Here is a 26,377-nt window from a genome sequence, read left to right as displayed (position 1 = left end):
TTTTAACATTCAGAGAAAAAATAGAAAAGCGCTTTTCACGAACACTTAGACGATTTTAAAAATGCAGCTATTTTTAAAAAGTACTTTATGGAAAACGATAAAATGATGAAATGATGACAGGAAGAAGCGCCCTACAAAAATGTCTTTTAAAAAACGCAAGATGATGATGATGCTTTTATCTGCTAGGTGCAAATTGCGTTATGTTCTAAATTGACGAAGAAAGCACTGGACTTTCTTCTTCGTCTAATCCGCCTTCTCCCGGGCAATATTTTCTGAAATATGCGAAAAGTGTTCCCCTGCTTGTATATATGCTATGTAGCAGATAAGGGGAGCATCCACTTGTTTAACTTTACTATGTCTATGGGTGTACATTTACGCGCCTGTTTGCGAAGGGTCCCGGTCACGGCGAGTTCACAGCGTAACTGTGGAGCGCACAACGTATAGCGGACGTCAGAATGACATGTCTCTCTTTGGGAAGTAAAAGACAAATGGGCTAAACATACATTGGTAATCCTATTTGCACCTCTGATTAACCGTATTCACTAATTATTGAATCCTTACTGGGACTTTTCCGTGACAATTTCTTTTCCCCTCCAAGGGTCAAGCTCCAACAGAGCAAATTAAAGGACTAATTCCTTAAGTTGTCTTCTGAAAATTCATTAAGAGATGTTCAAACTTTTATAATAATGTTTTAAAAAGATCATTATTTTTAAAGTCCTATACGGTTTACAATGTTGTTACCATTACAAAAAAAAAATAAAAAAAAAGCTAGTTTAATACAACACTCACACGTACAAAATGGATTTGACATTCAACTGTCCATTCTACAAACATACATTTTAATAAAGTTTATTTTATTTACTAATTTATTTTATTTTTCTTTTTCCCCTGTGTACTTTGTGATGTTTTAATTTCTCCCTTTGTATATGTGCAAAAAATTTTATTTTCTCATTCCCATTGTGCGAAGAATTTGTGGGAAATCAAAAGAAGGCCTGACCAACAGGATGGGCATATCACCATTTGGTAAAAATGGCAATTTCATTTTTACTTAATTGAAAAAAATATAAAAAATTCTTATTCATCAGATTAGCAATAAAAAGTGGTAATGTACAGTTAAGGGGGTAAAAAGGCGTTACACAAATTCTGTTAACAATATGGGGAGATACTGATCCGTAGCTTGCATCGTTGAAGGAGCCTGAATTCCTTATTCATTTGCAATTACGAGATTCCTTCTGAATTATGTTCTTTGTTTTTTCTCTCACAATCTTTCTATGGCTTTCAAGCCAAGTAGTTCCAGACAAATCTGCACGTCGTAGGAAATGGAATGTACATAAGTGAAGTGTTGGGCATTACAACACATGCGTAACACGCGTTAACTAAACACACATAATGGTATGCGCCTTCGCACCCTCACATTTGCCAATATGCCTATCTGCAATGCGAAGGAATGTACGTTGCGCGCAATAGTCAACCCTTCTGTGTGTTTACGTAGAAGGCCTCTTCAAATAGATACACACATGTGCACATTTTAATGCGTTTGGGCTTCCTTTTCGCTTTTACCTTTAATAATGACTTCGATATGGCACACAGAATTAGTCTCGATTTCTCGTTTTCGCTGTTTAGAACTTTGCAGTTTTCGTAGAACGCCGTGAATATGGTCGTTAAGTCGTAGGTGTACTCAGCCAATCTGCGTCAATTACGAAGAGGAATAGGCACATATATATAAGGTTATGTTGCTCAAAATGGGGGGAAACGCATGCAATCATCCTACAGCGGTGTTCACACGTGTGCGCCTTTTTTTTTCCCCTTCAAATGTGGGGCAGCGTTTTACGCTCTTTCTTTCATTTCAACGCTTACTTGTGAATTAACATATTTTTTAAAACAAAATAAAAGACGTCGGGGAATTTTAAAATGTGCAATCCTAGGTTCACTTCGTAGGGGCTAACTAGATTCAGCTCGTCTGCCAATCAGGGAAAAAAAAAAAAAAAATTTTTAAAACACTCACACAAGTATGGTTCAACGGAGTCCATTCGTTTACTGTTAAAGCTGCCCACCTTTCGACAGTTCGTCCATATCTATGTTGCACTTTCTAAAAATGGAGCACATTCTTGAGTAGGCGTATATAATGTACAGTCCCGTGTTTCCTGCAGTGGGGGGACGGAATCAAAATGTGGTAAAAATGTGGCAAATTTTTTCACAAAATAAAATAATGTGGACAGGTGGAGGGTAGTAATCAGCTGCACAGTTCGCTTTTTCCCGTCGCGCATACCTTTCACGTTGAGCATATTATCATACGAAAACTTGTAATCCGTGTTTCTGTTCTGCTTGATGTCGAAATACTTGATGGCACTGACACACAGCTCTTCGCTCAGCTTATCTATGTCTACACCTTCAGGGGGAAAGTGGGGGTCAACATACAATGCATCATGATGAAAGGAAAAAAAGGAGAGGGGCATTTAACAGGTAATTCTGTGTTGGGGGCACCCGGTATAGGCACACGAGCAGCGTTTATCGTGAAACGAATTTCACCAGGCTGGCCGTTCTATTAAGTATCATTCCTGTTCGCACCTTTAAAGTAGTTCTTTTCCTCTTCGCCCTTCAACTCAATCCTTTCGAGGAGGTCCTTCTTGGCTCGCTCCGTCCCCTCATTGATCAGATTAATGAGTTTTATGGTGGTTCCACTTCTCGTTTTGAATTTTTTATTACTATCTGCATTTAGGACAAGACCAAAGCCAACGTGAATTAACTTGGTTTTTTCACTTGCCCATTTTGCCTTCCTGGCTACCTCAAAAATGCTTTCAAAATGAGATAACTGTCCATTATCCGTAACGTAAATAACACAATCTGCATTTACTTCTTTCAACCTATAATGTATAGCAGCAACATCTGTAGAATCGTAGCCATATCCACCATTGGACTTTTGTAAAAATAATGGGACCTTAAAATTTTCCGACTGATAACAGATAGCGTCTCCAACATTTGTCAACAATTGTTGATCCTTTAATATTTTCAAAACTGGGGGAATCATACTGATGTAGTGTGATTCTCCAACATACTCTAAATTGATGTCTAATATTTTATATATTTTATCGAATTCTTTTTTGCTACTTTCGCAGATTTTCTTCCAAATGATTAAGCAATCTTCATCATTATTTTGCAATTTTATAGCATAACTTTTGGAGTTTTTTTCGAATTCCTTATCTGCGTCATACAGTTTTTTAGCCTCTTGGTATAAGCTCGTCAAATTGGTTAACTCTGGCATGTTTTCCTTAAAATTGGGGTAATTGCTCACTATATAATTTATGATCATTCCAAATTGTGTACCCCAGTCACCAATATGATTTACCCTAACCGTTTCCACATTTAGGAATTCGAAAATTTTACATATGCTGTCTCCTAATATGGTTGATCTTAAATGTCCAACATGCATTTCTTTGGCAATATTTGGGGAAGAGAAATCGACCAACACTTTTTTATACTCTTCATCGTTTCCACTTTTCACTTCATTTATATTCACACTTATTTCAATTTTGTTATTTTTATACAATTTTAGTAGCGACTTTTCTATGTACTCCTTGGACAATTTGACCGTTATGAAACCTTGGGGAGATGATTTAATTTCCTCGAAGAAATTCTCGCTGATGTTTTCTATTATCAGTTGCGAGAGCTTCTGTGCATTTTCCACGTTCAATTCTTTTCCGTGCTTTTTGAAAATGTTCAAGGCGTTGTTACCTGAAGACGGTGGGGGAGCGGAAAATGAGAGCGAATCAAACAACCAGCGTAACGCCACTGCCCTATTTGACAGTTGCAAACGGGAAAAGGCGCAATCGCACATAAGTGGACGGTTACATAACCCTATGTGGTATACGCGCATATGTGATGCACGCGTTTATTATCTTACATTGAAAGTGGCCGAATTTCGCGTTGGCGTAGGTAACCACTACTTCTTCATTAATTGTGGGGAAGCACTTCTGGATGGAGTGCTGAAACACCTGTTTGACCTTCTTTATTAAGCAATCCATTTTGCCAATCGAAGAAACGTGCGTACTCAATCGACTGTTGCGAGAAAGAACAAGTTCCCTTCAAGTCCGAATCCATACAAAGGCGATTTTAACGTAAACGTATAAGGAGAGGTACACGTAGGATTAGCAATTCGATATTGCGGCAAATTTATTTGCGTACATGTTCATTCTGCGTTTACATGCATTGCGGGGTTGGGGGCAGGAATGTTCTAAATAACGGAAGAGAAAAAAGAAAAGGAAAAAAAAAGAACAAAAAAAGAAACAAAAAAAAAGAAAAAAAATAGGAAAAAAAAAGGAACGAAAAAAGAAAAAAAATGGGAAAAAAAAAAAGAAAAAAAGGAATTAGCGGTAAACATAAATCACAAACACTTGCGCGTTAAAAAATAACATTGACGAAGTTACAGTTCGGGAAAAACATAATAAACACTTCATTGAAGAAATGTTTAAAAAATATATTTTCCTCGTAAATCACAAAAATATGTTTCACTTTACAGAAAAATGTGAATGCTGGAAAGTTCTACGCAAACAAATCCACACCCTCATGTGGTTTAAACGGGATTGTACATGAATCGGTAGATATGCTTCACATGACGTCGCAACGATTTTTTTTTTTTTTTTCGTATATAACTTGCACCCGAAATGTGCAGCTAACAGCGCAAAGTATACCAACGGATGGCTGTTTCTCGTTTCCGCCTTTTGTGCATAAAATGCTTTGCAACGAAATGTGGTCATTTCATTTGGTGGCGCGGAGCTCGGTCCACAAACGGCGTCTTCTGCTTGCGCCTCCTCATTGTGGTGCATAGAACGGCGGACCACGTAATGCGTGAAGGTAACAATGGTGTGAAAGCTCCATGGGGGAATTAAAAATGTGCTTGTACATGAACCGATATGTAAATATATATGACGAAGCGACCCATGCGCAAGCGGAAAAGCAGACTTGCCTGCCCCTATTTAGCTACCCATTTTTGCTACCCCTTTTTTCCTCAGCTTCAATATTGTAAACATAATATTTTCCAGGTCCTCATAATTGTCATCCTCCAGATCGTCGTGAACACCTTTCTTATCAGGTGGACTCGAATTCTCCACGTTACAATTTTCGCGCTTCGCATTCGCAACTTCAGCATCCATTTGGGTCTGAAACGTGTCATGGTTTGCCTCTTCTTCGCTATCCCTTTGCATGACCGCAGTGGCCATTTTACTCACAACAGGCACATTGTGGGGACTGCCAGCAGGCATACGATCCGCATGCACGTCCACCGTTCTATCCGTACAACCAGCTTGTTTTTCTTCCCCGCTGGAAAGTAACTCGTCCCGTTTGCTATATTTATCTTCAGACCTTTCTTCCTCATGATCATCACTTCTCATTGTAGGGAAACTTCTCATTTTTAACAAATCGTCACACAAGTATGGTGGAGCATTCCCAATTGGGTTTTTCTCCTGAGTGGCACTTGAACACATGTTCCTTTCTGTGAGGACGCTGATTAAACTGTTTGCTTTATCGATAAAATTACTTGGGGTATGTACATTTTTATATTCTTCCTGGCATTTTTTATGATACCTTTCAATTTCCTCAAGGCGTCTTCCTCCATGTGGGACAATTTTAACGTCGCTAAGGTGGGCATCACTGGGGGGGCTATTTATGAGGCAATTCAATTCATCAAGGCAGTTATCATTATTTTGTAATTTGCTCTGTCCGTGTAAGTACAGATTTGAATTTTTTGCCTTAAAAAGTGGTATTTCATTTTTTATTGTTTTTTCTTGCCATGTGAATTTATCCCTGTAGTTGGTCAAATTTGTTAACCCTCTTTTTTCACCAAGCATAGTTCTGTTTGCGTCTTCATGCGGAACGTTTTTGTCTTGACACATGTTTGGAACTGTCATTTTATTGGTGCGGTTTACCCCTTCTGCATGGTCACTCTGGTGATTGACCTTACGACTGGATGGCGAGTTCCCCGTTGTGAACCCCCCAATTTTGTTTCCCCCCTGTGTATTAGCCCCCGCGTTGATGACACTACAACAGTTTGAGGAGTATCCTATTTGATCATTTTCCCCACCATGGGGAAAATAATTTGTTCCTCCCCCAATTGGCAAGCTCGTATTAACCCTTTTCAGCACGGTCATGTCTTCCTGAATAATGGGGTGTCTTCCCTGTACCTCCTCATCAGGGACATTACACCCATTAAAATCTTCGCCCAAAATATGTGCGCCATATTTATTCGTTATTTTCCTGATGATGTCATTTTTTGTTTTCAACTCATGTTCGTATTTACTGAGTGTACTTTCATTTTTGTCATTTTGTAGTTTTAATTTTTCTATGATTTTTTTTAAATTTATATTTTCCTTGGTCAAATGGGTAATTATATTTAAATATTTATTCAAAATATATTTCGCATTCACCTTTTCATTAGTGTCATAATCGACTATTATTTCTTTATTTATCAACTTGTGAACTTGGTTGTGAATTTTGTTGTCATTTTTTCGCCCCTCCTGGGCTCGTTCTTGGAGCTTCTTTCGTATTGTGGCGCTTGTATTTTTGCTTTTATTTTTATTCATTCTTTTTTTGCTATGGAAAATTAGCAAGTGGTATGTATGTGCAGGGGGGGGTAGATCTATCTGTCTGCTTGGTGTACCCATGGGGGTAAGCACGCTTTCCCGTACGTACACAGCGTGTTAGCAGGAATACGTGTAATATTGGGGCAAATTCTGTAGTTACTGCGCCTCACCCATTTATTAGCTACATACCTGTGACTTCCCAAAAGGGGATGCCACGTGGCATTTGTACTTCCCCAATCATGAAACTATATTGGTAAATGCGGGGCCCCAACAGAGGATATAGCTATACGTATAAATTCGTAAACATTTACACCCCTGTAGCTCTCAGCGAAATTGCCAAGGATATTTTTTCCCATAAGACAGAACGGTTCCTTTTTTACCCCTCCGTTTTTTTTTTTTTTTTTCTTCAACGTTTAAGTAATGGAGGGAAAGAAATATCTCTTCACAATTTTTACGAGGAATAAATTTTAATTATTCTCAAAATGGGGAATTGAAAAGAGCTGCGCCTTATAAATGGGTAAAAGGAGCAAAGAAAGGAAAAACAGGTACACGTAATCGCTCGGGAGGATGAACAGCGGGAAAAAATTACACACACATATATGTACATGTCATCAACTCCGGGAAAGCAAAAATAGAAATGAAGAGAAAAACTTCACAATTTTAAGTAGAGTAAGCTCCGTACGGAAGGAAAGTGTAAAATTGTGTAGTATGTACTTTTTTATTTTTCCCCACATGTACATATATCTACGTCTTTCCTTTCAATATATGAATTGGTATGCAAAAGGGGTGGGGCGAAATATTGATAGGCAGCTGTTTCTGTGGGGCAAATTATTACCCCCCGAATGACCGCTTCCCCAATGCGCCTCATATATCGGCACAGCACACACCTATGCCCGTGTGATTCTCGGGGGAGAAGGGCAATATAAGGTTATTTATATTTAGGGAGAATTTCCTCATGACATTGTAAACCCCTATGTATAGTTCCACCTTATTGCACAAATGATAATTATTCGGACAAGACAAAATAGCATTGTTAATATCGCAATGGAAACAACCAAAGTAGATGAAAGATGGTTCTACTCCGTTTAGGGTTGCTGCCGCTTCACTCTGAATGTGGTCCACTCCGATGCTCAAATTATAAACTTTTAATTCGTCCAGTAAGAAGGGAAAGTCACAAGACTCTACTGAATATGGTGCCCCCCCTATGTATATCGGAAAGTTGTTCGTTTTTGTTATCCCTAAAGTGGAAATGGAAGATGCAGACGTGATTGCACGATGTTTTTTCAATACAGTAGTGAACAATCTTTACATGAATGTCCATGGGAGGAAGGCGCATATCATTACACCGCAATGTATATGCGCTGGTTGCCAAATTGACCAGATGGGCAATGTCCCTATCTGGTCATTTATGCACTTGTGAAGAAGTATACGCATATTCGCGCATGCACGACCTTCGGTTAGAAAACTTGAGTCCAGGATTCCGTTCACGAAGAGTCTTACGTGGTTTATGTGTCTGACAACTGTTGCAGAGCAAGGGCAAAAATATATATATATACATGTATATTTACATGCACACACAGTTAAGCCTGGATGAGTGCATTCCACCCTTCCGTAGCGCCTACTTCCGCGAAGCATACCTGCAATGTGATACCACTGGTGACGCCTTAATTTGAAATTGCTCAAAAATTCTTCTCCGGCTGTTCAGGAAAATGTTATTTGGGAGTCAGCGTTTTAGGTATATGCGCAACGGTGTCCCAAGTTAGACACATTTTTGCACATATCACACGGGGGGATGAAGCGACTCATAGACATTTCGAAAAAGAGAGCAAAATGGGCCAATGCAATGTCAGTTAAAAACTCTTCAGTTGTTTCATTTTTTTCAGTCACCCGAGTTCGTGCTAAAGGAGGTGCTCAAAACGATTTTAATTCGTCCATTCTGCGGGGGTAGTATAAGTGATAGTTTTGTTAGTGCTTGGTGCGTGTGTCGGGGCGCCTATTTACACATACACATGCATGTGCGTAGGAAACAACCCGAAATGTTCTGCGAGGACGGCGCAGTACGATTGAATGTCCCTCGAATTACGAAAAGGCCTACTCACAAACAGGGCCGTAAAAGCACAACATAATCTGTTTTTATCATTTTGTCATGTTTTTATTGTGATTCCTTTTTTTTCTTTTTCCCCCATACCTTTGCATTTATTAATATAGCTGGAGAGGATTCCTGGATTTTGTCTTTTATGATTCCCTGCAGGTGGTGGGGGGATGAAAGAAAAGGGTGTTCTGAATTGATATAGGGAAACTATTTTCAAAAGGAATGCAGAGCCAAAATAGGCGTAGGGGCATACCTTGTGGATTACGGGGCAAAACATTTCTTCTACGTTGTTTTTTCTTCAAATGGAAGGACATAAAGATAGTTCATGCGTGTATGTTGTAACCCTTATATGAATTTACATACTCACATACGATTGTTTTGCCCTAGCTTGACACACAACCCCTGTGTGTGGCGGCCCACTTTGTTCCTTTTCCCTACATGGACAATTCATCCTCCAGTAGGTAGATAAAAAAGGTGTAGGAAAAATCGACCGTTTTGAAATACTCGTCCGAATGGGGAATGTAAATATAATTTTTCCTAAACAGGGAAGAGTTTCCGATACCGCCAAATCCAGTGGAGGCGAAAAAGTTCCCCACGGCATGGTTTCTGTTGCCAGTTGCGTCTACTGCAGATATGCTGTCGAAGTTTATGTGCGCGGAGATGCCTATCGGGGGAAGGTGGAGTTGTGCAGATTGAGCCACGAAAAAAAAAAAAAAAAAAAAATTTACATGTGATTATGATGTGCACACATTTTTTCCTCATAACGGTAAGAATGCGTGGTCAATTTTGCACAAAAAACGGAGCAACTGTTCAGAGAAAATACTCACCATATGGTTTTGCCTCCGGCAACAGGATCTTTTGCCCATTGTTAATACAAATTGCCGTATCGATGGACACGTCACATTCTGGCCACTTCGGATCATCCACATGACACTCAATTTGTATTTTAAAATAAAAATATAGGAATGTCAGATACCATGCTTTGAAAGAGTGAAATGACATTTTATTAGTGTATGCACAGAAATTGGTTTGGGTCGTTCTAGTTGCGAGGTCAGTGGGAATGCAAGCCGGTTATCGTGATTGGAAGAGGAGTGCTTAATGAACAGAGTGAGCAAGCGCAAAGCGTCGAGACGTACTAACAGATTCAAAAAAAAAAAAAAATAAAATAGATCAAATAAAAAGACAACGGTGAGAAGGCCAGTTTACACACAGAAGGGGGGAAACACAACTGGGGGATCTTAACTTGAAATTTGTATTTTTAAAATTTTCAATGTTGCCATGTTTTTACATTAGTACAATTCTCCGTATTTTCTTTTTTTTTTTTTTTTTTATCATTACATTTGTAGCACTTTGGCCAGTTCTGTACATACTTTTCAGCTTTGTGCTGTTGTTTTTAATTGGCCTCTCCCAAGATTCACGCGTCTACACATTTTTTTAGGCCACCCTGTTTGTAATTTTTCCCTTCTTCCAAGAGTGTACATACACATAATGGCACGATTCGCAAAACATGCTAACTGAAAAAATACACCCGAATGTGCAAGAAATGATAACATTCGCGCTTTGCGAAGCGTGACACAACTAACCATTTTAAGATAAATTACCATTCCCCTTTTGGACAACGCATTAAAAGGATAGCAATTATGCATTTAAAAAAAGGACCATATTTTAAACACATGCTTGATTAATAATCAGGGTTCAAATTGTGACATTCGTCCGGTGTAGTGCGGACAGAATTGTAAGTTTTTTTTTTTTTTTACACATTCGAAATTTTTTTCTTGCCATGAAAACTCAAAAAAAATGATTGTTCTATCCAAAGGATCACAAAAAAAAGACAAAAGGAAGCTCCTATGCGAACATTCGAAACATGTTCGACGGGCGCAAATCTGCCTGGAAAAAATGAGGGCATACTAAAAATAGAATAAAACGTACTGTCTCGCAGGAGAGTGGTACAGGATGACATGTAAATAAGGGCACCACGTTGACACCTCCCAACGGAGAGTAATCACATCTCTACTTCTCAGTTGCCTTCGTTTTGCTGGAACAAGAGAGGGCACTGGTTTGGTATACGGTTCTGGAGGTAGGTACCCCTAAGGGGTTATAAAACTTCTCACAAATTAGCAGCACATCACATTTGGGGGAAATACAAAATTTGTAATCCCCCCTTTCAGTTAGTGTAAAAATGTATTTTCTTGTCAAAGGACCCCAAGATAAGCAACGATTTTTTATTTTCCTCAATGTTATTCGAATTGGTTTCACTGGAGAATGGGCAAATGTAACTTTTTAGCAATTGAAAGCATCTGATTTTATAGCCATTATTTATAGCGTCGATAATATTTCCGCTTTTTATGTCAAAAATTAAAATGTGGGTACCATTCGCTTTATCGTCTGACGTGATGTAAATGTTATTTCCGTTTATGTCTACCTCCATTGTTGGAAAGGAAAGGGAATTTAAAACACATCCGTAAATTTTTCTAATAATTGTTTTGCTAACAAAGGAGTAGACAAAAATGATGGACGTGTCTGAGCATATCACAAGAATGTTTTTATTTTTATTATATTCCAAATTGAGGATATTATATTTGTCTGTTTCGTTAAATAGGTAAATTTTACCCACTACGTTGTACGTCTTGCTGTTTATACAAAGGATGTGATTGCTGCTTAGCATGCTGGTAATTATCATTTCTTTGTTGTTATTTTCTTTGACCCAGACAACACTTGTTGGTATTTCAGGCAATCCTATAACTTTTTTTTTTTCATAAATTACAGACATATCACTTTCACTTGTAATTTTTTCGTAAATAATTAAATTCTTATCATTTGCTATGGAACAGAAAAGTGAATAATCCTCATTAAATACACACTTGACGGAGTACTTATTATGATACGTTAAATTTCTTATAATGCTAATATACCTTTCGCCCGTTTTTACATGATTTTTTATATCATCAATTGAGTGATTTAATTCAACATTTTCTGTTAAAAGGGAGAGATTTTTCATATTTATTTTGCATATAAATATATCTCCATTCATTGTGGACACGATAAATATATTGTCCTTGTAGTTAATATCGATATACATTATCGGTGAGCTGAGGAACATATGGTCCAACTCCTTGACTATATGAATGCATTCCTCTGAGTTATTTTCATTGTCGCTTTTCTCGTAGAGTATTAAAAGAAGCTTCACGTTGCCATCTGCGTACCCTACCAGCAGCAAGATTGGGAAAAAATTTTTGAAAAAAATGATATTTTCGAATCTCATATTTTGGCACGTCTCCAGGTTATAAATGTCGATATATTTTACAACTAAAATGTTGGACGTCGATCCGATGTAGTTATCATCCCCGTTGTTGTTTTCGTTTTTGCCTTTTGGGCCACCGCTGTATTTTACTTTTAACTCTCTGCAGATTTCCCGTTCGTATGTGAAGAAGCTGTCCCAGTTGTGCACATCCTTTGCGTTATGGTTATCCGTTCCTGTGTTACTACTTGCCGCCTTGTTATTTACCGCTTTGGCGCATTCCCCACTGAGACTCTTGCTCTTTTTGCCACTTAAGCAGCTACTTTTTCCCTTCTCGCTGGACCAGCATGCACCTTCAGCACTTTCATACTTGTAGGGGAAATTATCAATGCTGCTTTTTTCTTGGCCCAACTTCGCCTCACCTTGGGGCGCGTTTTCATCCACTTCACCGCTCGGTTTTCCATTAAGAGTTAAGTCACGTTTGCTGCTTACCCCTGATCGTAACTTCCCATTTACTGATAGGGGAAACTTCAAATGGTTTCTCGATACGGAAGATATGTCCTTCACATTTTCGGCCACATTTTTTAGTATGCATCCATGTTTAGCTTTGCTGCTATCGTTGTCCATGTCGCTTTTGGACTCATCTTCTATTTTTTCAGAAATGTCTACATGTTCATCCCGATTTGTACGGTCATTTTGCATGCTATCCTGACTACATGCGTTATGCTCTTTTTTCATCCCAACACGGTTATCACGTGAAGGTGCTGTGAAACTACTTATATAGCCGGGAAAGTTATCCCCGTTTTGGAAATTGTTTCCCTTTTGTGTACTGTCCGTTTTTTCTTTCTCCTTTTGCCTAACATTCTTACTACTTTTGCTACTACTTTTTAATGCGCTTTCAAAGTTGTCTATAGCTTTACATAAAACTGTATTTTTCATTTTTTCAATCGTGTGGAAGAAAAAGTCGCGATCGATTTCTAAGTCGTCGCTCAAATTATCACTGGGGCTATCACTTCGGTTATCACTTGGAACATTGCTTGAATTGTCCTCTACTTCCTCATCTGGAGTGTTGGTATCCTCTTCGGCGTCATACTTGCTGCCGTTCTCCAAAAAATACTTGTCATACTCCTTTACGTAATTTATTTTGCTTTCGTTCTTCAACGCCTCCACACTATTTTTCATTCCAGTTTTATCCAGGAAATCGTAAATAAATTGAATGTTCCGGAAGTTCTTCTCATTGTATTCCTTAAACTCTTTTTTCATTTTCGTATCTTCGTGGTATTTGTGGGGGTAGTGGCAGTAAGTGAATTGTTCCGCTATCAAACGGTTTGTCCTTTTCTATTTGTGCCTTCTTCCCCTTCGTACGGTTTCAGTGAGCAGGGGAATAAAATCACTATAACAGACCATGAAGTGTGCCTATCTGCTTCCTCTGCGGAATTCGAGGCAAACTACCTTTAACTGCGTTTTTTCATGCAGACGCACTGCAGCAACTTGTTCTATCTTATTACACGTGCTTCGCAAAATTATGCGTTTTTTCTTTTTATGCCAAAAATTCAAAAGTACGTTGGTGAGGTGACACCACAGTACCTTTATTCTTGCGTCAACTGTTCGAATATTTGAAAAAAAAAAAAGAAACAGAGTAAAATTTCGGACGAGCCTCAGCCACATCGAACACGGTCTGCACCTATCTCCGCACTTTTACAAGGGCCTACTTTCAGTCGTTTCGGTACGCTTCAGTCTGTTTTCGTACCTTTTATTTGGAGCCTCTCCTCCCTGCTTGCCTTGTTGTATGTGGTTACTTCCGCTGTTGCCACTGACCTTTGCTACTAATGGGAGAAGCAAACTTTATTTCCGTTTGGTGGTAAATGCTCAATGAGATTTTTCTTGCATTCGTTATATGTTGTTGCTTCTCCTGTTCACGCCTTTGCTTTGTCAAATTGCCACTACAGGGCACATCCTAACAAAGCTTGGTGGCAGCACAAATCGGAAAAAGGTTTTTTAATAGCATTTCTGGGCATCCCAAATGGGGTAATAAAATTTTATCAAAAATCAGAAAGCGTTTTGGGCTTGCTCTGCCATATACAATGAGATACTTCTCGTACCCCATGAAAGATAGCTTTATTTTTTTTTATAAAATTAACATAAAATATTCGACCAAGTTACGTTTTTATCTGGATTCGCTTGAGGCCGTATTTTTTAAATTTATGACGCAGGACGGGTTGGCACAAATGTTTGCAAGCGGATCGGGGGCGTTACATGCATTTGTGCCAAATTGTATACATATAAATTACATATGCATATATATATTTTTTTTTTTTCCACATGCAAAGAGAAGCTGCCTGGAACACGTTGTTTTTCTCCAAATCTTTATGATGAATATAACAGATGTGATTCAATCGGTTATGCGGAACGCTCCCAAAAAGTTCCCCCCAACGGTGTCAAAAATTGGGAGACCCTTTAGTAATACTTACAACGCAAAAAAGTATGATAATTAACATATGACAAATATTCGTAAAAGAGAACCAACATGATTGTTGCCATTCGGAGATGTTCCCACTTCCTTACTCGGAACTGCTTTCCTAAAATGGATAACTTAAAATTGAAAACGTTTTTTTTAAATGCGAAGGGGTAACCAAAAAGTGTTATTAAAAAGAAGCGTTCTATGCATTTGTAAGCGATCTTAAGCGTACACTACTTACGCGAGGAGTGTACCTTACGTATGAATGTATTCAAATAGCAGGGGGGGAGGCGCCTTTTAACAAAAGAGTTTAAATAGTTTATCAGTTTTTATAAACACATTTAAGGTCTTCATCGCAGATGGGGGGTGGCCTCTTTTCCATTTTTTTGTGTTGCACTGAGGCATTTCAATCTCTTTGGAACATTCCATTTTTTGAACTGCTTGGAAACAGAGTTAACACTTTTAAAAGGTAATATATTATATTCTGACAAGAAAGAAAGGAAAATTTGCAAAAAATAAGTAAAATTTCTTCATATGAAAGTTTCCACAGCTTAAGGAGACTGCACATTTGTGCCATTTTCTCCGTTTAATTAATACTAGCAGCCTATGAATGCAGTTTTCTTTATTCCCCTTTGTAGGGGGATAAAGAAGACAAGTGAAAAGGTGAGGATTTTTTGCATTCACCTAAGCATACATAGAAAAAAAAGTGATGAAAACAGTTTGTTGTTATATGGGCAATCCATTATACGAACAACACCTTTCTGCACGTCGCTCGACAGGTAATATTAGAAATAAAAGGGTGCCACAAAACCTCTTACAGGTGTAACAACTCAGTGTAGCCTACGTGAAGCTTTTTTTTTTTTTTAATTATTCTTCTCTCCCCCGCACACCCTTCATACGATGTGAATCGCTAAGCATGTTTTGCTTCGTATTGAGGATGTGAAGTGGGATAGCGAAACTTCTCATCACTGCCGACATTGCATCGGTGTGCAATTTTATTCGTTAGAAAATATAAAATGGAAAAAGTATATCACAGGAAATGAGCGGGAGCAGCAAATGAAGTGACAATTTTTTTGTTAACGTTCAACGCGCAAAACTGCAATCACTTTGCATAATTACGCACATTTATTTTTGGCCTATATCATATTTCCCTGTGAGAATAAAAAATGAAAAAATGGACGGGCCAAACCAGGACTGCTAACAAAGAGGACGTAAGTTTTTACTTCACTTTGGCTTTTACATATTTATGAGTTATAATTTTTTTTTTTTTTTTTTAAGTGCTACGCGTTATGCCTTTTTATGGATGGGTATTATGTGTATATATACACATTTACGTGTAAAAGGAAAAACACAATTTTTTTTACACTGTTACTCAATTTGGCTGGTGTCATGTCGCTTTTAAATATTGACAGGCTTGGTAGCATTAATTTTTTGCCATGTTTTATAACATTTCACGTACGAAAGAAAAAAAAAAACTGCAAAATGGTCAACGTTCTGTGACTTAAATTCTACTTCACGTTTTGCTTCTTTTCCTTTTGTTTCGTTTTGTTTTTATTTTATTTTATTTTTTTTTTCGTTTGTGGCAATTTTTGCATCCTCAGAACTTTTTTGGGAACAAATTTAAAGGATGCGCGAAAGAGGGGGGGAGAAATAAGCGTACATGGCCCTCCTGTGCGTCCGTCTTTTTTCCACCTCATTTGTTTAAAAAAAAAAAATTAAAATAAAATAAATACGTCAAAGCGTAAAAATGTTACATTTTTACTGACATTAAGTGTGTACCTTTTAACAACTCGGAAGAGATAGCCACCATATCGAAGTTAGCTCAAAATTGCAAGCAACCTCAACATGGCACACATTTTGTATGTATTAACATACACAATTACATACATACGTAGCCGTACCTACATGTTTTCACCACATGTACATATCGTCATTTACCGCTGCCTTTGTACTTGACAACTTTGTAAAATTTCTGTTACCAAATGTACCCAAGGTTGCCATTTTTTTTTTTTTTTTTTCTGTTGAGGGGCATTTTGGCACGACCACAATGTTCACAATTTGTTCGTTTTGTTTGCGCACCTGTTTGTTTATGCTGTTTTAATCTGTTTAATCTGATTAACATGTTTGTTTGTTGCGTAGGGAATGCCACTTTATTTTTTTTTTCCAGTGGACGGGAAACCTGCTGCAACTCCGTTGCGATTTTCTTCTCACAAATGAGCTTCACCATTTTATGCATTTGTTCCTCTACATTATTTTTGCCATATGTCACAATTTATGCGAAAGTAATGGCAAAAATACCTTCACAACAATATTTCCGTTTTTGTCATTTGTGTTTTAATGCTTATTAAATTTTGCGCCTACATTATATGGTCTTTTTTTTTTTTTCCCCTATTCATTCGTCCGTTTCGGCAATGCATTTTAGTGTTTATGTGCATATGTCACAGTTTGCTTTTCCTACGCTCGGGAGTATTTAAAATATTGTGTACTATTTCTATGTATCCTTTATTTTGAACGTTGTTTTTTTTTTTTTTTTTACTTTTTCTTTCCCTTTGCTATTCGGGCACTCACCAATCAACCGCTCTTCCTATCCATGAACTACCCCACGTGTACATGTCCTAAAGCAAAACACATTTTACCAAAATTGAAAATAAAAAAGCACTTGCTTGAACAGTTACGCGGGTGAACTATTCAAATATATTGCAAATTTGTTCGGCTAAAAAAAAAACGTTGTTTTTTTTTTCTCCAAAATAGTATATACATTTATCTATGCATGTTTACGAAGTCACGAATGTATCACCCCCTTCCAGTTCAAAGAAGCAATCCTGTTTTGTTATATGTTAAGCGATCTTCCAGCCCAGTCGAAGTGGTCACAGGATCATAAAAGCCTTTTTTTTTGTTGTTGTTGAAAGCCGTTCAAGTGAAATATTAAAATCCAAATCTATAACGGTGTAATACCGCAAAAGGAGTAAGGAGAAACGCTTTACCTACCCAACGGTCGCACAAAAAAGGGGGAAGTAAAGCAAACAAAGGGAAGAAATACATACACGAAAGAAACTATGTAGAAGGAAGCGCTTGACAAAAGTGCAGGAGAAAACACCGCTGAGTAGCATTATTTATAGCCAATAATGCTATAGCGCAAACGAGGGGAGGACGATTACACAACGAAGCAGAGTAACAGCTGCATAGTGTAACGATCGAGTTGCGGATCAATCAAGATTCAATGCGTCCAGTGAACCTCCCCCGCAACAAATCCTATGATGACAATTTTCCATGCCAAAGAAAAAGAAGGGAAATCACGTGAAAAACATTTAGCATGAGAAATCACCTCGAAAGGAACGCAAAAGGAACAACAGAAAAGAAAGATCAGAGGTTCAACACAAATGGAAAGGAGAAGGAGGAGGAAGAGAGAGGATATGGAATGAATACAATTTATCACGAACCTGTTGGCGAAATGGAGGCCAGGCGAATCGACTCCTTTAGCAGGAAAAAAAGAGTTGCAAAGGAAACGCTATGGAACATTGAAAATTTGGAAGAGAACGATGAGAACATGATATGCTTCAAAAACTTCGTCGAGAAGGACCTATCTGATGATAATGTGAACGAAAGGGGCAACATCTTCTTCGACCATTTTGGAAATGGAAGGAGGGGGGTAGCAGAAGCCGCAATGGAAGCTGGGACGGAAGCGAAAACAGAAGTGAGTGTAGGCGTGACAGTAGGCACGAAAAGATGATCACTCTGAACAACAAAGGCAGGAACCGCGACCCTCCTCGAGACAGCAAGCACAATCCAACAACGGGGCAAATTTTAACGAACTACATGCTGGTGCCAGACGAGATCAGGCACAAGTACACAAAAACGTACTTGTTCCAAATATCCAAAAGATTGCTAGTGATGAAAAAACCGTGGAGATTACCAAAAAATGTAGAACTACAAATCAACAATGTATACCATTTGTCCAATTACATAAAAGTGTTGGAGAGAATTTCCAGTGAATATCTGAATGAGCCTCCTATTAATTATTACTACAAAGGGTTAGAGTTGTACAACAAAAATGTTTTTGCAAATATAGATTACTTGTTAAAGAAGGTAGACATTAAAAAGAACCCCAAGAATTTCGAATTTAGAAATTTAATTAAAATAAATGAATGTTACTACGATTTAAGTACCTTTGGAAAATCTCCCAGTGCCATGCTTTATCAATCGTATGTCATATGGGATATTCATGGTAGTAGCTTAACCCTAGAACAGGAATATGAGAATTTTTTCGATTCACAAATTATGGATTATAGCTTTGGAGAAAGGGAATACCCCAATTTGAAATACATTTTGAGCATCTGCAGCTCAGTTCTATTTTGGCTGAACTTTAACAAAAAAGACAACTTTGCGATTATTAATTACCATAAAATTAGCTCCTTCATTTTGTTAATTTTTTCTTGCGTCATGCTAGTCATAGATAACACTTTAACCTTTGCGCAAATTCAAGAAATTCTGTACAAGTCGTCCAAAATAAGTAACAGTGATAAGGAGGATGAGGAGGATAACATCCACACGAATATTTCTTCCAACTATTTTGGAAACAAATATGAGAGTGAGAGTTTTTCTAACGAGGAGAAATCGGACGACACGTGTAACACGTTAGGGGGGGGAAAGAAGCAAAAGGGGAGGCATTATCGCATCTTACCGCATAGGAGAAAGGAAAATCTGCAAGGAGACAAATATGTGAACAGAAATGGGCACAGGTATGACAACGAGGAGGACACCTCCCCTCGCAGCAACAGTTATAAGGATAAGCATCTTGATAAAGATTCCTACAGGAACAAAAGAGAAACCTCCGATTCGGTGCATATCTACAATTTTAGCAACGGCGAGAGCGAAGATTACCCCACATATGACAACCATTTTAACGGAGGCGATATGACTTTTGCCACGGATGAATATAAATCGCATAACCCCATCGGTGATTATAACAAAATGCAATACCATACATTAAATTTGAACGGGAAAAGTGAAGAATACGATAATGAGGTTGAAATTTCACAGAACAGGAAGAAGAAGACCAAATTTTCCAACTCCTGGGGATTTGATCTAACAAACAGAGAAAAATACAAAAGTAACAATAAAGTGAAGGACCACCATTTTTGGATCCCATTTGACTATTGGAAGTCTTCTCACAAAAGATATTTTTTTTACATTTATGAATTAATGAAAAATAAAAATAAAAAAGTCGAAAATGTGCCCTTTAAGTTGAAGAGCATTATTTTTAGCGACTACGTCATGTGTTCCGTTTCGGTCGAGGTGTATGAGATTATTTACAAAGATAATCAGGAATTTCACCTGGACGTTTTGTCCGATTGTGGCGGGGATACAGCTGCGGAGGAGGGGTCCACGGGTGAGGGCACAATGGACGATCAGAGCGTAATCAGCGAATCAAGTAGTGAGGGAAGTAAAAACCGACGTCATGACCAATGCAACAACCATAACGAACACAACGAGGTTGATCAGTCGAATGAGGAATCAAAGGGAGAAGGTCTCCTTGACGATGAAACTTTTTACAGGGACTCCTCCCTGAAGGGGAAGTTAAAACGGGGAACCCCAAATGAACGCGATTCGAGTGGTACCTTAAATAGAAGGGGTAGTAGTGATTACTCCAACGAGATGATCCATCCGGCAGGTAGCGTAAAAAATCGGAATGGCAAAATCTGTGGAGTTTATAAACCCGTGGGTAGAAAATCAAGCAGGGATAAAATTCCACACGGAGAAAGTGAAGCCCCTAGCAGGTTAAGCGTACCAAAGGGTGATCTCAACGCGAACAGCATTTTTATAAATAGTAAGAATAAACCAACTGCGTGTGAGAGAAATAAACTGAGGAGGACATCTTCTTATTACAAATTAAGGAACGGTTCAAATTGCTGCAGTGACAGCTACGAAGGAGCGTCATTTAATACGGCAAATCTATCTGATCTGTCCGACTCGGTCATTTCGTCTAGTGAGCCAACCTATGAACGAAGTGTGCCGGACAAACAGTATGAGGTGGGACGTGCGGAGAGGCGTCCGTTCGACCTCCGTAGTGGAAAGAGCCCGATCACACACAAAATAAGACAACATGGGGGGAAGTACTATTCTCCCAGATCACTCAGTTCAATTTCGCCCGAACCAACATCGGTAGATTATATGGACAGATACAGAAATGAGGACATTCCAGGCAGTGGCAATATTCAAAGGGGAAGGTCCAAAGGGAAGAAAACTACCAACGGGAAAGTGAAGACGAAATCGTGCACATATCATCCGCAAAGGAAGATTAAGAATTCGATCGAATCGGATGAATCGCTATCGCCCATGATGAAGAAACCTACTTCCGATGCTCCCAAAGGAGGGGAAACGGAACATAAGAAAGATTCCAAATGGAAGGAGAAAAAAATTTACGATTTTTTAAGGAGAAATAGAAATAAAAAACAGAAAAAAGGGGAAGATCGAAATAAAGGAGTATCTTCTGCAAAATCAGGATATGAATACTTTTTAAAATGTAACAACCTAAGTTACAACGTCGTGTCGTCGTATGAGAAGAACAAAAAAAAATATGTGACCATCGATTTCACACATGACGCAGAAGGGAATACCAAGGAACACATCATATGTGGAGATATCCTCATACTAATTGGACATAAAAATATAGAAAAATTTCATAAAGGATTTTCAAGTTCTTATTCTTTCCATACTGGTTTTTTAAAGAAGGCCTCTTCCGAAGTTTTGCACATAAGGAAAGAAGACATGGACATAAACAGCAACTACCAAAGTTACATTCCGGATGGGATGAAGTTGTCCATCATTTTAGACTCCGCTAATAAAAAGGACTGCATGAAAGAATACAAAAGGAATTTAAAGAATCATAACAAAATGGAAGATTTGAGATCTTTGAGAAATTTCGAAAAAAATAAATCCTTCGAGTCGAACGATTCGGAAGTTGCTTTGTATGGTCTTCGAGGGAGCGAAACTGGCATTTCGGCCTCCGGTGTGGGAAGTCACAATGGGGGAGAGACAAGCGCTAGGGGTAAGGGAGGAAGAGGAGAAAATTCAGATGAACAGGATGAGGAGGGAGAAGCCAAATGGTGGAAGGGGAGAAACGGTCACAATGTGATGAAGTGCAGGAGGGGGGAAGAAGAAAGTGACGATGAGGAGGAAGACGATGAAGAGTGCATAGAACAGCCGTGCGAACAGCACAATGATAAGGAGGACGAGCTAAACGATCCCACCCATCACAGGAGAGAAACAAAACGGACACCACAGCAGAGGGAACCAAGGAACAAGCCAATCCTTAGCAATAGCAAACAAATGGATTTCCATTCGAAGATAAATTATAGTGGTTACTCAATTTTCAGCGAAAAGGAGCCAAAAATAAAGTACAACGCTACGAACATAACGCAACTGTTAACATCCCTCTTCGGTTTTAAAAATAGAGAAGACAAATATTCTTTAATAAACAAACAAAACGTATGTTCTTTATTGTCCTCCAAAAGATCCTTTTCAAATTTAATTTCGTTGAAGGATTATTTACAGAGACAATATGAAGTAATTACCAACCCCACAGAGAGTATGTACCATTTTGTGCAAAATCATGTTTTGAAGGTAAACATTCCTTTGGTACAATATTTAAAAAAAATAACTCATTTGTCCAATTTGAAAATTTATTTTTCCCTAAAATTGTGCAACAATGATTTGAGCAAGTCTCTCAATTTTATCGTCTCCATATGGGGAATTCACATTTTAAAAAAAAAAAGTTCCATTAGATATTCTTCAACTTTGAACGAGCTCCCAGAATTTAGGGAGGAGTTTAAAAAAATCGTCACTCATGAGGTAGACATAAAAACGCGCACTGAATTAGCAGGTCATGTAAATCATGCAGACAGTACAAATGTCAGTTGTACGAATGAGGATGTGTACGAAAAATTGGACAGCAGTGCAAATCTGCTTAAGGAGCATGAACAGGTAGAGGCAGATGACGAAGTTGATGTGGTACTTTCGAAAGAACCGTGTAGGAAGGTGAGCTCGCTCCATCGCTTGGAGGAGACGTTCGAATGGACGAGGGAACTTGGGAAGTTTATGCACCTGAAGGAGCTGCATCCCTACAGGGAAAGCGAGACTGTGAGCTCTACAAGTGGGGCAGAAAGGGAAGAAACAAGTGAAGCGAAAATTGGTACACAAAATGAAGTTACACGCAGCGAACCAAATGAAGCCCCCGGTAAAACCAAACCGAAGGAACCCGCAACACACAAGGTGCAAATGGAAGACCGCTCCGAAGTGATCACAAACATAGACGGAATAAAAATTGCCAAGATGGAAATCAACAAGGCATATTACCAAATGAGGGAAGAAACAAATTTTGCAAAATCGGAAGAGCAAACAGATTTCAGAAAAAAGGAGAAGGAAAAGGAAAAGGTCCAGGAAAATATTGAGAAAACTATAGAGGACAATGAAAGCTTTCTGAAAAGCATGGTGGAAAAGGAGAAGCCATCAAAAGCGATAGAAGAGACTAGCACAAAAAGTGATGTATTAAAAAAAATAGAAGAAAGTAATTTTTTTTACGCAAAATTGCCCAGTGGAGAATTGGTAAAATTAAAAGTAAAGGACAAGAACGAGGTAGGTACTTATGAGAGCATGCCTCTTCTTCTGATTGAACCTGTGGATGATTCAGGACATCTTACACGTGCCATGAGTGGCTTACCTATGAAGGAGGAATCTAACAAAAATGAAAGCGCCACCCTGGACAAGGCAGCTAATAAGGATCGCCTAATAAACGATTCAGAGAAAATGTATGACCAAATGGTTATGAAAAGGAGCAGCGTTGAGTCCATGTTGAGTGTCGAAAGTGATAGGTCCACCATGTCTAGGTATTCCACGTCCGTTGTAGTGCCTCCGCCCGTTTTTATTCCGAAAGGGGAGGTATCCGTGGGGGAAAAAGTGGAGGTCAAAATGGGGGAAAAAATGGACCTAGCCGTGGTAGTGAAGCCCCCCCAGCCAGCAGCCAAGGAACTCCCCAAGCAGCTACCCAAACAACCGGCGAGCGAGGGTCAAACGAAGCCAAAGGCCGTGGAGGCAGTCCTCAAGAAAGCGAAGGAAAAAAGACCGCCACCACCGCTGCCACCCGCGCTACTGAAAAGAGCCCCTCCCAAAGCGACGACGGAGGGGAAGGAACCAGGAGGGGATACAAAAAAAGAAAGTAGCGTAAAGCCAGGTATGCCGAAAAAAATGGGGAAGAAAATGCCAGGCCCTCCTCCTCCCCTACCCCCATCTCTGTTAAGTAAAGTCAAAATGGGAGAAAAAGCCAAAATGGGAATGAAAAAATGCCCAATGAGTTTTGCACCGAAGAAGTTCGCAAAAGTCCAAGAAAAAAGGCCCCTAGGAATTAAACTACACTGGCAATTATTACCAACGCACAAAATAGAAGGAACGGTCTTTAATGAAATAAAAAGTCAAGAAGCAAAGTATAATCTGATAGACACAAAAGCTGTTCACAAATTATTCGCTCGAGTAAAAGGAGAAAAGAAAATTGTAAAAAAAGTCACAGAAGAGAAGAAAAAAAGTAGTGAAGAAAAATTAATAACCGTTTTGGATAGAACAAGAGCTCAGAACATCGGAATCTTGTTACGATTTCCAATGAGTACCCAAGAAATTGTACAAAAGATAAGTGTATTCGACCTGGAAAATATGAATACAGAGTTTTTGCAAAAAGTATTGCACATTTTACCAACGAAGGAAGAAAGTGATAGCATTTTACAAAAACTGGAACATGAAAATGTGAAGGAAGAAAATTTCAGAGATGTTGAAAGAAAGTTAATTCCATTTATTTATATGGACAAATGTCAATGTAAAATAGAAATTTGTTTATTTTCCCTAAAATATGAAAAAATGATAAATGAAATAAGCAAGGATTTGGATATCTATGACAAAGCTGTAAATGAAGTAAGATCAAGCATACGGTTGAGGTCTTTGCTGAATGCTGTTCTCAAATGGGGCAATTATGTCAACTATGGTGTTAATGAAAATGAAGATTTAGTCGCTTTAGGATTTACCCTATCATCAGTGCTTAAACTAACCGAATTTAAATCGTCCATAGATAATACCATCACCTCGTTGCACTATATCACTGTTAGTCTTTGTACATATTTACCAAATTTAAATATGAACCTCCTACAAACTGATCTAAACTCCGTTTCAGTTGCGTCAAAAATGTCATCCGAAACGGTAGATATTCTGCTATCATCACTTGATAAAGAAATAAATTATATAAGAGAACAGTTGAAATGTCCCTATGAAGATGTTTTTAAAGAAAAAATGAAAAATATTTTACAAGACAGCGAAATGAAGTATGCCAATGCGCAAAAGAGATACGAAGAAACGAAAAAATCTGTGCAGCAATTGGGTACCTACCTGGGTGAAGATATGTCAAAAGGGGCCAACCTGGAAGGCATATTTATTATACTATCTTCCATCGTGGATAATTTTACCAAATGTTACAAAGACATCTTGGCCAATCCGAAGAAGTTTTCCATAATGCTAAATGATGAAAATCTACTAGATGACTATTACACATTTTTTGGGAAAAAAAAAAATAAAAATCTACCCAGCTCTAAAAATTATACCCCCTTAAGCAAAGAAGCAGTAACGAAAGAACAAGGTGCAACAAAAGAGAGTGGAAAAGAAATTGGAAAGATAAGAATTAACAGACTCAACAGCTGCATTGGCATAGTCAGAAAAAATGATAACGCCAAGAGCTCCATGTTTCAGCTGAGAAATAAATTAATGCAGGACATACAAAATAGGGCTTTCATCAAAAGGGCGAACTCGGATGGGGATAAATTGGAATGTAAACCCACGATTCTTTTGAGCAACCAGAAAGATACGCCTATCCCGAATACCGGATTGCGGGAAAACAACGCGGGGGCAGAAAACGCACAAAGTTTAAATGGAAACGGGAATGGCGTCAATGCCAAGGGGGAAAATGTGCCGCATGGATGCGCCTTGGGGGGGGAGTTAAAAAGGGGGGAAAACTCCACTGGAAATGTGAATGATGAGACGATGTTAGGGCAAAAAAAACCCATTGGAAGTGTAAATGATGAGACGATGTTAGGGCAAAAAAAACCCATTGGAAGTGTAAATGATGAGACGATGTTAGGGCAAAAAAAAACCCATTGGAAATGCGAATGATGAGACGATGTTAGGGCAAGAAAAACCCACTGGACAGGAAAAGGATGAGACGATGTTAGGGCAAGAAAAACCCACTGGAAGGGAAAAGGATGAGACGATGTTAGGGCAAAAAAAACCCATTGGAAATGCGAATGATGAGACAAAGTTAGGGGTGGATAATCCCCTCGGAACTGTAAACAAGGAGAGAAGGTTAATAGAGGGACTAAACTGTGATGAGAAACCGAATGGAGATATAAACGCTGAAGTGAACCTGGCAGAGGGTCCAAAAATCGAGACCAAACCCAACGCGAGTACCAAAATTGAGGACAAAATAAACGATGAGAGAGGTGGACTCGTGATCGAAGACAAAATAGTGGAATAAAAAGGGAAGCAACATTATACAACTAGGCGAAATGAAAATATTACAAATATGCTATCGCGCTGTTATTATGAATTTTTTTTTAAAACAAAAGACAAGACTGTAGGACAAACGTGACACTGTTTAATTCTCCCTATTGTCATCTTCACCGATTTCTCCCTTTTTTTTTTTTTTTTTTTAACTCAATGGAGAAGGCATACTTAAAGGTTTCAGGATATACAAACGTGTACATATATTAAAATGTTGGCGTACGAGTGTCCAAGGAAGCGGAAATCTTTTCTGTAAAGTGCAAAATTTTCCATTTATTTTTATGGCGGTATATTTGTACAGCGTTGGATGAAGCTACATTTTATGGAGCCACAATTAATGTGTTTCAAAGAATTAGCATCTTACACTGCGCTGGAAATGTTTGTCTGTTTTCCCTTTTTTTTAAAATAATTAAGGGGAGCGTATA

The 26,377-nt window shown here is 38.5% G+C and overlaps 5 protein-coding genes across 5 annotated transcripts; 1 reads left to right on the top strand and 4 right to left on the bottom strand.

Moving 5' to 3' along the window:
* Positions 1 to 1,258: 1,258 nt before the first annotated feature.
* PCOAH_00055060 (Arginine-tRNA ligase) lies at positions 1,259 to 4,467 on the bottom strand (the record flags this gene model as incomplete). Its single annotated transcript, XM_020062286.1, has 7 exons — positions 1,259 to 1,303; positions 1,561 to 1,687; positions 1,858 to 1,960; positions 2,055 to 2,144; positions 2,270 to 2,389; positions 2,569 to 3,732; positions 3,902 to 4,467. The coding sequence occupies 7 exons, from the start codon at positions 4,020 to 4,022 to the stop codon at positions 1,259 to 1,261; spliced, it is 1,770 nt and encodes a 589-aa protein (XP_019917781.1).
* A 506-nt stretch (positions 4,468 to 4,973) lies between these two features.
* On the bottom strand, positions 4,974 to 6,575 carry PCOAH_00055050 (Uncharacterized protein; the record flags this gene model as incomplete). Its single annotated transcript, XM_020062285.1, has 1 exon — positions 4,974 to 6,575. The coding sequence occupies one exon, from the start codon at positions 6,573 to 6,575 to the stop codon at positions 4,974 to 4,976; it is 1,602 nt and encodes a 533-aa protein (XP_019917740.1).
* Positions 6,576 to 7,439: 864 nt separating this feature from the next.
* PCOAH_00055040 (Uncharacterized protein) lies at positions 7,440 to 10,009 on the bottom strand (the record flags this gene model as incomplete). The annotated part of the gene is made up of 8 exons (XM_020062284.1): positions 7,440 to 7,813; positions 8,024 to 8,095; positions 8,213 to 8,272; positions 8,463 to 8,511; positions 8,764 to 8,820; positions 8,921 to 8,963; positions 9,106 to 9,331; positions 9,495 to 10,009. The coding sequence occupies 8 exons, from the start codon at positions 9,667 to 9,669 to the stop codon at positions 7,440 to 7,442; spliced, it is 1,056 nt and encodes a 351-aa protein (XP_019917596.1).
* Positions 10,010 to 10,831: 822 nt separating this feature from the next.
* PCOAH_00055030 (Uncharacterized protein) lies at positions 10,832 to 13,168 on the bottom strand (the record flags this gene model as incomplete). Its single annotated transcript, XM_020062283.1, has 1 exon — positions 10,832 to 13,168. One exon carries the CDS (start codon positions 13,166 to 13,168, stop codon positions 10,832 to 10,834), a length of 2,337 nt encoding a protein of 778 aa, XP_019917555.1.
* Positions 13,169 to 17,676: 4,508 nt separating this feature from the next.
* On the top strand, positions 17,677 to 25,926 carry PCOAH_00055020 (Uncharacterized protein; the record flags this gene model as incomplete). Its single annotated transcript, XM_020062282.1, has 3 exons — positions 17,677 to 17,958; positions 18,006 to 25,528; positions 25,647 to 25,926. The coding sequence occupies 3 exons, from the start codon at positions 17,677 to 17,679 to the stop codon at positions 25,924 to 25,926; spliced, it is 8,085 nt and encodes a 2,694-aa protein (XP_019917858.1).
* Positions 25,927 to 26,377: the final 451 nt, after the last annotated feature.

The sequence above is a fragment of the Plasmodium coatneyi genome, chromosome 14 (genome assembly GCF_001680005.1).
Source record: "Plasmodium coatneyi strain Hackeri chromosome 14, complete sequence".
NCBI lineage: Eukaryota > Apicomplexa > Aconoidasida > Haemosporida > Plasmodiidae > Plasmodium > Plasmodium coatneyi.
This window is presented reverse-complemented; position numbering and strand designations above follow the sequence as displayed.